The 12,896-nt window shown below is 35.3% G+C and overlaps 1 protein-coding gene across 7 annotated transcripts in view; it reads left to right on the forward strand.

Moving 5' to 3' along the window:
- Positions 1-12,896, forward strand: part of TMTC3 (transmembrane O-mannosyltransferase targeting cadherins 3) — a 49,022-nt gene that overhangs the window by 16,465 nt on the left and 19,661 nt on the right. For all 7 annotated transcript variants that reach the window (XM_006154806.3, XM_014590246.2, XM_006154805.3 and 4 more), the window contains 5 exons: positions 35-150; positions 244-416; positions 6,670-6,922; positions 10,405-10,553; positions 12,277-12,397. In XM_006154806.3, coding sequence (XP_006154868.1) covers positions 35-150; positions 244-416; positions 6,670-6,922; positions 10,405-10,553; positions 12,277-12,397 — 812 coding nt within the window. The remainder of the gene's footprint in view (positions 1-34; positions 151-243; positions 417-6,669; positions 6,923-10,404; positions 10,554-12,276; positions 12,398-12,896) is intronic.

The raw sequence follows: 12,896 nt of genomic DNA on the forward strand, positions 1-12,896 counted from the left end.
GTAGTTTTATATTTTTTCTGTTATTTAATTGCAGTGTGGACTTCAATTGCATTGACAGTATTTTTAGTGGCTGTTGCAACATTGTGTAAAGAACAAGGAATAACAGTTGTGGGAATTTGCTGTGTGTATGAAGTGTTTATTGCCCAAGGGGTAAGGAAAAATACCAATTTTCATGTTGCTATCTTCTATCTTAATTGAATCAGATTTTAATTTTTTGTTTAAACTTTTTTTTTTCTTTTTCAGTATACCTTGCCATTATTATGTACTACTGCTGGACAGTTTCTCCGTGGAAAGGGTAGTATTCCATTTTCTATGCTGCAGACACTAATAAAACTCATTGTCTTGATGTTCAGTACATTATTACTCGTTGTGATTAGAGTCCAGGTTATTCAGTCCCAACTTCCAGTGTTCACCAGGTATGAAATTCTGGTTCTTTTTTACTTTTTCCATTCTGTGTTTTTAACTTTAGATTTTAAGTGATGATAAATGTTCCAGAAAGTCCTTGATGTACATTTCTTTTGGGAGGGGGTGGAGAGATTTTTGCTGTAGGGTGCGTGCGCTCACCAGAAAGACAGAGACAGAGAGACAGAAAGCGAGAAATCACCCCCCATGGGGAATGGCCACGCCGCAATCCCTTCTCCTCCATTCTCCTCTTGGGATTTTGGGCACACACGCACACGTGCCCTGCATGAGTTTAAGCCACCGGATCCGGGACTCGAACTGCGGTTGACTACATGGGAGTCCAGTGACAGCCATTACGCTAACTGCTGGTCCCTGATTTACATTATTTTTAATAGCTTTATTAGGGTATCATTAATATGTTTAAAATGTACAAATTGTAAGTGTATGCCCAGAAACCACCATTAAAGATAATGACCTCAGACTGGTTAAATTCTAAGGTTTCTATTAAGTCTTTTATGAGAGGATTTCAAAAAGTTCATGAAAAAATGAAATTAAAGTACAAGTTTATTTTGATGCAGAAAAATTTTGAAATCTATGCATAATTTTTTTCCATTATGTATTTTTCCTGTACTTTCTAAAGAACTCTCATTTCTAAAGAACTCTCATTTATCCTTTGTGATTATTTTTGTCTACTTGTTCTGTCAATTATTGAAAGAAGTGAAATCTTTATCATCATAGGTTTGTCTATTTCTCTTTGCAGTACTGTTCACTTTCACATTCTGTGATTTTTGACGCTCTTAGTGGGTGCAAAAACAGGATCCTTTGCCATGAAAGGGGTAGTGCTACACACACTAATAAAACACAATGTTTTATTAGTTGATTTTGATGTTTAGTACATTATTACTTGTTATGTGTATTACTTATATCATCTTGATGAACTTATTCCTTTATAATTATTAAATGAGCTGCTTCTTCTCTGGCATTTGTCTCAGAAACTCACTTTGTCTTATTTAATAAAACTATGTTGGGTATCTTTTTTTAGCTATATGACATAACCTTTTCTGTTTTTTAACTTTGTATCTGTCTATGTCTTCATATTGAAAAAGGATTGTTTCTAGGCTGCATTTAGTTGGGTCTTATTTTTTTTGTTTGGTTGGATATTTGACTTAAATGGGTCATTTCATTCATTTATACTTAAGATAATTACTGATAAATGAATAGTTAGATATAAATCTTCCATCTTTTATCTGTTTTCTCTTTGTCCCATCTGTTCTTTCTTCCTTTTTCCCTCTTTTTGTCTTCCTTTGGACTATTTTTTCTTACTTCATTTTATCACTTTGTTGGCTTATTAGCTAAAAATTTGACAGGACTAGCAGATGGTGCAATGGTTACAACGCTAGACACCCATATAGTTAACCATGGTTCAAGTCCCAGACCCAGCAGCTTAAAACACACCAGGAGTGTGTGCCTGTGTGCCAAAAATCCCAAGACAAGAATGGAGGAGAAAGGATTGTGGTGTGGCCATCCTTCCTGGGGGAGTGAGGAAATCACTTTCTGTCTCTTTCTCTTTGTCTCTCTGGCAAGCCCATATACCCTATAGCAAAAACTCTCTTAAAAAAAATTCTGGTTGTATCGTAAGTGATTGTGTTAGGGTTTTTGGTGTACATCCTTTGTTTATCCTAGATTATCAATGGATATTATAATTTCAAGTGCATATAATATATAATAGCATTAATATTTAATATGTATAATTACACTTTTTTTTTTTTTGGAGAGGTTTTCGCTATAGGGCACGTGCACTCGCCAGACAGACAGAGAGAGACATAGAGACAGAAAGCGAGAAATCACCCCCCAGGGGGTATGGTCACGCCACAATCCCTTCTTCTCTGTTCTCCTCTCGGGATCTTAGGCACACATGCACACGCGCCCGGCGTGAGTTTTAAGCCACTGGGTCTGGGACGTGAACCGCTGTTGACTACGTGGGAGTCCAGCGACATAGCCATTATGCTAACTGCTGGTTCCCTTACACTTCTTATACATATATAAAATAAGAACTTGTCTCTATTCTGATCTGTATTACTTTCGGTGAGGAATCCTCTGTCATCTTGATGCTTTTTCATGTGTTGTCTTTTTTCTATGGCTTTTTAATTTTTTATTCAAGAATTATTTACTATTTTTTAATATGACCAGAGAGAGACAGTGAGAGGGAAAGTGAGAAAGCAAGCTGCCAGATCTAGATTCAAACTACATTCAGAAATGTGGAAGTCCAATGCCTTAACTACCCTGCCACTTGCTGGCCCCTCAATGGTTGCTTTTAATGTTTTTTCTTTGTAATTGTTTCTTATATCTTCATGTATCTTTTGCTTAGGTAATTGATCTTGGAATCTGTGGGTTTTTACATGACAAAAATTATGGAGATTTTTTAAACTATTACTTCTATAAGTAGTTTTGCTCTCATCTTTCTCCTCTCTTTATACTTTTCTTGCACATATTTAGATTTCTTGAAGTTACTGTGCTGATACTCAGTTTATATTTCCCGCAGTCTCCTGCCCTTTTTAATTTAATTTGGGTAGTTTCTTTTGCTCTTTGAGTTCATTAATCTTTTTTCTGCACCATCTAATGTATTCCTTATTTCACCTAATTATTTCTTATCTCATCTGTTTTCATCTCTAGAAGGAGACCTCCCTTAGGTCTTTCTCTATTGTATCTTTCATGGCTCAACATATCCTACTGTTTAATGTTCTTCTCTACTAATTCTATCATCTGTGTCGTTTCTTTTCTTTTTATACAATTGCTAGAGAGCATGTTCACTTGTCAGAAAGATGGAAGAGAAAGCACTCCCCTGTGGGGCATGATCACACTGCAGTCTCCTCTCTCTTTCTCCATCATGTCAGGATTTTGGGCACACACACATACGTACCTGATGTGTTTTTCAAGCTGCCAGGACTGAGATTCAGACTGCAAGGAATCATATGGGATCTGGCTCCCTTAATTACTAGAAAACAGGGCCAGCCCCCACCTGTGTCACATTTTAGTCAGAATGTATTGTGTAAATGTTTTCATTATTGTGGATTGTGTTTTTCTGCTTCTTTGCATGCCTGATAATTTTTGAATGGGTACCATATGTGAATTTCACCTTAGAGTATTATAAATTTTGAGCTTAACTGTAGGATACATTGAAGTTATTGGGAATGTGTTTCTTCTTCTAGTCTTGCTTTCAGACTTTGCTTTGTGAGACCATAGCAGGATTTAGATAGGACTAATTTTACTCCACTACCTACACCTTTCTGACTGTTCTACCTGATTAACTGTGAATTATGAAGATTTCTACTCTGGCTTCTAAGGAACTATTCCTGATTCATATAATAAATATTTGAGGATTTTTCTCTCTAATCCTTTCAGGAGATTCTCTCCTGACCATTCGTTGTCTTTTATGTTTTAATTGCCAGAGGATATGTGTACTCACCGGAAAGCAAAACAGACCAGGAGGGAGAAAGTAACCTTTGATGAAATGTGATTGTGCTGCATCCTTTTCTTCACAGCCCTGTCCTGTCCGGATTTTGAGCACATGTAGCCAACGTGTTTTCCAAGCTGCCAGAGCTGGAATTCAAACCACAGTTGGTCATGGTGATCCAGCTCTCTTAACCACTGAGTTACAGGGAAACTATTAGTTTTCTATGGTATTAGAGCAACAGAAATTTATTCCCTCATAATTAAAGAGACCCAGAGTCCAAAATCAAGATAATGATTCAGCTAGTTTTTTTTTTCTGAAATCTCTGGGGAAGAATCATTTTGGTGTCTCTCTGCTAGTTTCTGGTGGTTGCCAGCAGTCTTTGACATTCCTTGGCTTATAGCTCCATCACTCCAATCTACTCCATCTTACATTGCCTTCTTCTCTGTGTCTTTCTGTTTGTCCTCCCTCTTTTGTATAAGGACACCAGTTGTAGTATCTTATTTTAGCTAATTACGTTGCCAAAAACCCTATTTCTAAATATGACCATATTCAGAAGTTCTGAGTAGACATGAATTTTGGGGAAACACAGTTCAAACCCACCATACTAACCTTGAGTATTTCCTCACATATATGCTGATCAGAAATCATTAATACTGAAAATTGGAGACCCTAAGCAGATGTTCTTTTAGGAACTTTCTTCTCTTGTATACTGCCCCAGTAATTCTAGCCTCCTGGGCTTCTCAAACTCCCAGCTCCATCATCTTAACTCAGATATACTGCTAGACTTGGCCTGGATGTCCTGGATATTCCACCAACTGAAAACCCTACCCAGGGCCCAGCCTTGTACAATCAGGGCAAACTGAACTACATTGCAGGAAGCCATGTATGGCTGCAGTTCTTATCCTTAGGTCATCTTGAAAAATGTGCCTGGCATGTGCTTGCCTGCCTAGGATACTAGGATTCTAAAGAGTTGGAATGCCAAGGAAAAGGGATCACAGTGTGAAGAAATCTTGTCAAGGGTGTTTCTGTCTCTCCTCTCCCTTTTATACACATACACTAACATGAATAAAATAGATAAACATTAAAAAAAATCTTATCAAGTTGTTTAGTTGTATAAGCTGAGAGGAAGTTATGCTGAATTTAACAGTCATTATATACCATAATTTCATACTCTGACATTAGCCTTTTTCCAGTTCATCTTAGCCAAAATTTAAAATATAATTTATACTTGTAGAGATTGAAATATCAAACTTTTAAAATAATATTTGTTCAAATAGTATTCAGTTTTTCTCAACCATTTGATTTTTTTAAGGAAACTAAGTCAAGTAAGTGTTAGAGGTGATTTTTCCTTGGCTTACTGATTTTAAAATGAGACATTGACTTTTCGAAGAAATAATATTATGATAGCCAATAAAATTTAGAACATACACTAAAGAAATAAAAATCCAACCCAAGGTGGCTTGTTGCAATTACTGAATCCATATGGGAAGACCCTTGGTTCAGCTCACAGATAGCCCTGAACATGTCAGGTGTGCCTGCAGGTATACCTATGATCCTGACTGGCAGGGAGATTGGGAGAGGGAGGATCACAGAGTGGCAAGACGCTACTGGGGATCCCTGTCTCTCTCTCTCTCTCTAGGCTCTTGTCTCCCTCCATCCTTCCTTCTCACCCTCTGACCCCCTCCCACTTTCTCTCGAAAGATTAGAATATGAAGTGAAAGTCTGAGGTTTTTTTCATTTGAAATATATTTGCTTTAAAAAATGATATGAGAGCCCACTCTGTAGACGGATGGTTAAGGCAGCCAAATTCCACATGGCTGACTGCACATTTCAAATCCCAGACCCAGCAACTTGAGATACACATCAAATATATGTGCATGCGTGCCCAAAATCCTGAGAGAAGGGAGAGATGGAAAAGGCATTGCCAATTGACCATCCTCTATGGTGAGATTTTCTTCTCTCCCTCTTTACAGTGAGCACATGTATTTTCTAGCTAAAATAAAACTTAAAATTATTTGACTTAGTTCACAGAAAATCAACTAAACTAATGAAATGTGTATTTAATATAACATGGCATGGAGAAATATAGACTAGTATATGAACTTCAGATAAAATGTGACATGTACTGCGCAATTACTCTGTACTGGAGATTTGGTATTTAGTTTCCTACGAGTCAAAGCACAGATGGATAGCTCCTAGGTAATGCGATTTTTTCTGTACATGAAAGAAAGATAGTAATTCTTTGTAGGAAACAGTCTTTATGAGCATTTAGCTCTAAAAGAATTGTCACATGTAGAAAAACAATAATGAGAGTTCACAAAACACAAAAATGAATTTTATTTTTTTGTAATTATATCAGGTTATAATTTAATGAAAGAAGTTCTGTAGATTATCATAGTATATATGTTTGAATTATTTTACTGATAAATTAAAGAGATGACCTGTTTGCCCTTCATATAGTTCTTTATAAAGTACTCTTTCAATTCAACATTTTATAAAGGCTAGACAGTTTGAATTCTAGCAAAAGTCTAGAATATATATATATATATATTTGCATCCTTTGTTGAAAGAGATTGCATATAAAAATGTTACTTTTATTGTTCAGTATTTTTATTACCATGTTATATAGTAATTTTTTCTAGCAAGAGTCTAGAATATACATATATATATATATATTTGCATCCTTTGTTGAAAGAGATTGCATATAAAAATGTTACTTTTATTGTTCAGTATTTTTATTACCATGTTATATAGTAATTTTATGCTTAAAAAGTGCCTTATTTTAAATTACTTTTTAAAAAATTCTTATACAGGTTTGATAACCCAGCTGCTGTAAGCCCAACTCCAACAAGACAACTAACTTTCAACTACCTCCTTCCTGTGAATGTTTGGCTTCTACTAAATCCTTCAGAGCTCTGCTGTGATTGGACCATGGGAACAATACCACTTATAGAGTCATTTCTGGATATTCGAAACCTTGCCACATTTACTTTCTTTTGCTTTTTGGGTGCATTGGGAATATTCAGTCTCCGATATCCTGGTGATTCCTCCAAGACTGTTTTAATGGTAAGAGGTTTTTTATCTTCTCAGACAATATTACATTTACGTGGTTGAGTCAGATCCTACTTTTAATTTATCAAGAATATCTTTCTTTGTTCAACATTATCCTAATTTAAAGTCTTAAAATGCAAGTAATATAAAAACAGATTATGAACTTATCTAATTTGTAGGAACTCTGAAATCATGGATTGATTTTCTAACTTTTTTTTTCTAGGGCTTTTGCAATAGGGCACAGGCCCTCACCAGAGAGAATCCATGAGAGAGAAAGTGAGAAATCGCCCCACAGTCCATTTTATTCCATTCCCCTGTGATTTTGGGCGAGCACATATACACAGCCAGTGTGACTTTCAAGCCACCAGGTTTGGGACTCAGACCATAGTGGACCATGTGGAAGTCCAGCACCTTAAACATCATGTCACTTGCTGGCCCCAATTTTCTTATATTTCTTACCTTTACCCAACTAGACTATATGTTTTTGAAGAAATAAATCATATTGGCTACTTATTTGTTTTCTGGTATAGAGAAGAATATCCTGTAAGGTATGCAACTAAAATATATTTAAGTTTTTGCCAGAGTGCATGTGTGCTTTCCAGAGGGATAGAAGGAAAATAAAACACTCCCCCCCCCCATGGGGTATGGTCATGTCTTAATCCTTTCTCCTCCATCTCTCCTTTCTGTTGGGATTTTGGACATGCTTGCATATGCACCCAGCATTTTTCTCAAACCACTGAGTCTAGCACTCAAACCACACACTCAGGGATATGAGATCCTGCCAATCCAACTACCGTGCCACAAGCTGGCCTACAGCTAAAATATATAGCTCTTCAGTTCTCGTTAGCGACATTGTCATTATTTCCTGAGATGGCTCTTACTATGTTCAGAGACTTTTAGTATTTTTTGGTTTTTTTTTTTTTTTTTGAACAATTCCTTTGTCATTTTCTTTTTCTTACCACATTTTATATTCCTAACAATTTTATTTCCTCTTCCTTTTAATTATTGAAGACAGTAATAATAGAAACAATCAGAATAATAAGTTTTCTTGAGCATTTACTATATGCCAGAAAGTGAGATCTATGTAGTTGAAAAGTGACATCTATTAGAATTACCTTTTTTGACTCTATTAGTTAGTTATTTCCTTAGAATGATTTGATTGGGAGATGAAAAAATGAAAAGAGCTAGTGCAGATAACCTGTCAGCATAATTTAACTTTGACTATTTCAATTGATGAGATAAACTTGAATTTGTTGCTTCTCTAAGTAAGAAAAGGCTATGTTGTTCAGTCAGTGACTTCAGATATTGACAGACTGCTGATCTTATGTAGGGTTTGAAGAAGCATAGAGATCTGGGATCAGTAGACCTTTAGAGGTAGGAGTGAGTTGATGTCAGGAAGAGACTGTTGTTGATTGGCATTAGACGCATTTTCATTGAAGTATTTGGTTGATTTTAAGTAAGTTTATATTACTAATAGGTTGGCTTGCAGAAATGTATTCATTAAGTTGAAATATTGATTTATTAAGTGGTTTAAAACTAGCTGCATGTGGGACTAGCAGATGGCATAATGATTACATCTCTGGATTCCCACGTAGTCAACCATGGTTTGAGTCTCAGATCTAGCAGCTAAAACTCACATTGGGCATAAGTGTGTACATGTCCAAAATCCTGAGAAGAGAATGGAGGGAAAAGGATTACAGCATAGCCATCCCCCTTGGAAGGCGATTTCTCTCTTTCTGTCTCTGTCTCTCTGGCAAGTGCCTGTACCCTAGAGCAAAAATCTCCTAAAAACAAACAAACCAACCAAAAAAATTAGCTACATGTTACCATCACAGCAAAAGTTCTTTCCTAATTATGAGGATTTGTTTTATGCCTAAGGAACTTAATGAATAGAAAACGTAGCTTAAATACATATTGTCAAAGGAGATTTTTAATGTTGAAGAGGCATGAACGTGTTTATATTTAGACAAGTATGGTTGATTACAAAGTGGTTGAATAAATGAGAGAAGGAAGAATTGATAGGGAAGAGCAGGAGGTTACTGAGCACAGGTTTGGCCTGAGATAGAAGGGCACACCTCTTAGGGTACAGGAAGGTTCCACATGTAAGTGAGATCAGTGATGTTTATCTCTCTGTATCTGGCCAATTTCACTTAACAATACTCTCCAAGTTCATCCATGTTGTTGCAAATAACAGGATTCCCTTTTTTAAGGCTGAGTAGTATTCCAATGTGTGTATATATAATATATATATCATATTTTAAAAATCTATTTATTAATGTACACTTAGGTGGATTCTGTATCTTGGCTATCATAAATACTGTAATAAACTGGGTGTATGGCTATTTCTCTACCATAATGATGTTACTTCCTTTGTATATATACCGAGTAGGAGAATCACTGAATTGCTTAAGCTTTACTTATAATTTTTTGAAGAAGCTCCATACTGTTCTTCCTAATAGCTACACTAATTTATGGTCCTTCCAACAGTATGGAAAAGTTGCGTTTTCTACAGATCCTAACACTTATTAACTCTTGTCTTTTTGTTATTAGCTATTTGGAAAAATGTGAAGTGAAATCTCATTTCAAGTTGCTTTTCCCTGATGATTATTGATGTTGAGTATTTTTCATATACCTGTTAGACATTTGTATGTCTTCTTTCAAGAAATATCTATTCAGGGACCAGCAGTTAGCTTAATGGCTATGTCACTGGACTCCCACATAGTCGACCGCAGTTCCAGTCCCAGACACGGTGGCTTAAACTCACGCTGGGCACATGTGTGTGCGTGCCCAAGATCCCAGGAGGAAAATGGAGGAGAGGGGATTACGGCGTGGCCATCCCCCCGGGGGGTGATTTTTTCACTTTCTGTCTGTCTCTGTCTTTCTGGCGAGCGCATGCACCCTATAGCAAAAACCTCTCCAGAAAGAAATATCTATTCAGATCCTTTGCCCATTGTTTTAATCAGATTATTTGATTTCTTACTATTGAGTTGAGTGTGTTTTAAATATATTTTCAGAAATTTCCTTCTTATATAACTGAATGAACCCTTATTATTTAATTTCTGCTTAAAATGTAAGCATATTAAAGTTTTTTATATTTTACTGTGCAAGTATATTATATTCTGCACAGAAAACCAATGAAAAGTAGCTAATTATACTTTTCAAGTTTAAAATGCTTCAGTGATACAAATAATAATTGTAGTAAGAAATCATTCCTGACCATACCTAGGAATCTTATTTTCAAAGAAAGCCCTATAAAATACTGTAATTACAAATTCTAGAATTCAAAAAGATGTCTGTAGGCCTACTACATGTATCCTAATATTTGTTATTACCATTCCTAAGTTTCCTTATTTTTGTTTAAGTTAGTAATAATCTTCCTAGTAGTATTAAAACAGTCTATGAGTAGATTGTCCAAATTAAATGATAAAATATTTGAATATGAATTTTGAATGTACTTGTATTTTTTAATTTAAAACCATCTTTTTTTTCCCTCCCAGGCACTTTGCTTAATGGCATTACCATTTATTCCTGCATCAAATCTTTTTTTTCCAGTTGGATTTGTTGTTGCTGAGCGAGTACTATATGTTCCTAGTATGGGATTCTGTATTTTGGTAGCCCATGGATGGAAGAAAATATCAAACAAAAGGTGAATTAAAATGTTAGTCCATTTAATGCTTACTACCTATAAAATTGAGCATGATATTTTAAGTATTTTAAGTTTGTATTTAGTTCAATTTTACAAGTCATACTTATATTTTTTTATCTTTATAATTTCCTCATTTGTCTATAATTCAAGCTCAAAAGCTCCACAACACCTACTCATCCAATCTTTTTACTCATATAATTTTATTTTACAGCCTGAGATAACAAGTTTGTTGTATCTTTGACATATCTGCTCATTTCTGTTCAGATTTTTCTTGCTCTACATGCTCTTGATATTTTTATTTCTTAGAAATTTACTAATACTCACTTTTCTCACATGGCATATGCTTAATAAATGTTTTCATCCATGTCTTCAATTTTCACTGCTATCTACCAAACCTTCTATCTTAGTTTCTTTCCAGTATATCCAGTTGTAATCAGTTTTTTAGTCTTTACCATGTGCCAAGGATTAGGATAGACTTTTTAGATTTGTTTTCTCATTTGGTCCTCAGAGTCAACTCTCTTGCAGAAGGAAAAATTAAAACTCATACAAGGTACCTTAATTACCCAAGAACACACAACTAGTAAATAGTGATCTTGATTCAAATTTACATCTGACTACTTATAGTGACCATTTTTTTTGTTGATCCATGCTCACTTAAAAGTGAGGAATTATGTCTCAAACAATTATTTTTAAAAAGTTAATTTTCTAAGACTTTTTTTTTTTTTTGGGGGGGGGAGAGGTTTTTGCTTTAGGGCACGTGTGCTTGCCAGAAGGAAAGAGGGAAAAAGAGAGACAGAAAACAAGAAATCATTCCCCAGGGGAGATGGCCATGCCACAATCTTTTCTCCTCCATTCTCCTCTTGGGATCTTGGACATGCACGCATACGCGCCCAGCATGAGTTTAAGCCACCAGGTCTGGGACTCAAACCATGGTTGACTATGTGGGAGTCAAGCAACATAGCCATTATGCCAACTGCTGGTCCCTCCTATGCCTTTTTTTTTTTTCTGCTATAGGGCGGGTGGGCTCGCCAGACAGCCAGAGAGAGACATAGAGACAGAAAGTAAGAAATCACCCCCCAGGGGGGATGGTCACACTGCAGTCCCTTCTCCTCCATTCTCCTCTCAGGATCTTGGGCACGCATGCACGCGCCTGGCGTGAGTTTTAAGCCACCGAGTCCGGGACACGAACCGCGGTCGACTACGTGGGAGTCCAGCGACATAGCCATTACGCTAACTGCTGGTTCCCCCTCCTATGCCTTTTAATAGACCATTCTAGCTTTGAAGAATAAAATTATTCCAAGAATGTTATGAAAATCTATAATATAAATTGTAAGCTATACTATATTTTAATATAGCCAGGGATAAGAATGATCCTTTATAAAGTCAGTTAAGACTATTCAAGTTTAAGTCACTTAAATATAAAAAGTCATAATGATACGATTTTATCACATTTTTTGTCATTTGATCTAAATAAAGCTTTTGACATGGAAACAATTATTAGACTATATAATTTAAGACTGAATTATTAAGGTCCTGCTTATACTATATATTTTTTTGGTATTGTCTATCTGAAGTTGAGTGATCATTAAAGTTAGAATGAATTAGAATAAATTCAGTCATGATAGTGGGAATATTGAGCATTTGTTACCTCTTTTCTAAACAGTAATATACTTTTGGTGTTACAGACAATTTTTTTTTCTCTTTGCTTTTTTCTCTTAAATAGTGTATTAAAAAAGCTGTCCTGGGTTTGTCTATCTATGGTGATACTCACTCATGCCTTAAAAACGCTCCATAGAAATTGGGACTGGGAATCCGAGTATACACTGTTTATGTCAGCCTTGAAGGTAAAGTATGGCAGGAAAGTATGTCATCAGTGATTTCTTACAGTCATTAATAAACTGTTTTAACTTAACTTTTAATTAGAAATTTAATTGTCAATATTAAGTACCTCACCAAAAGATTAATGAAAATAATTGTACTTATATGTCATAACCAAATGGTCTGAATACTACTTAGCTATATTTTCAAAGCATATATGAAAAATTCCCTGATTGTTTTATTGTTGTTGAGACTCAAATGATGAAATATTTAAATCAGTTTTTATTGGTTTTTAAGATATGCTTTTTAAAAACTTTTTAATATCTTTGGAATTAGAATAAATCTGAAAAGCATCATACAACTAATTAGTGACCTTTTTTACTTCTTATTGTTAAAATAATGATGAGACTTATAATTGATAAAATATACAATAGACAATGACACTCTACTTTCAAATAACCAATGGTTACATTACTCTAGGAAAAATTGGAACTGGTTGAAAGGAGTGGTACTTCATTTCTGAAG

Source organism: Tupaia chinensis, unplaced genomic scaffold, assembly GCF_000334495.1.
Source record: "Tupaia chinensis unplaced genomic scaffold, TupChi_1.0 Scaffold000423_1, whole genome shotgun sequence".
NCBI classification, from domain to species: Eukaryota; Metazoa; Chordata; class Mammalia; order Scandentia; family Tupaiidae; genus Tupaia; species Tupaia belangeri.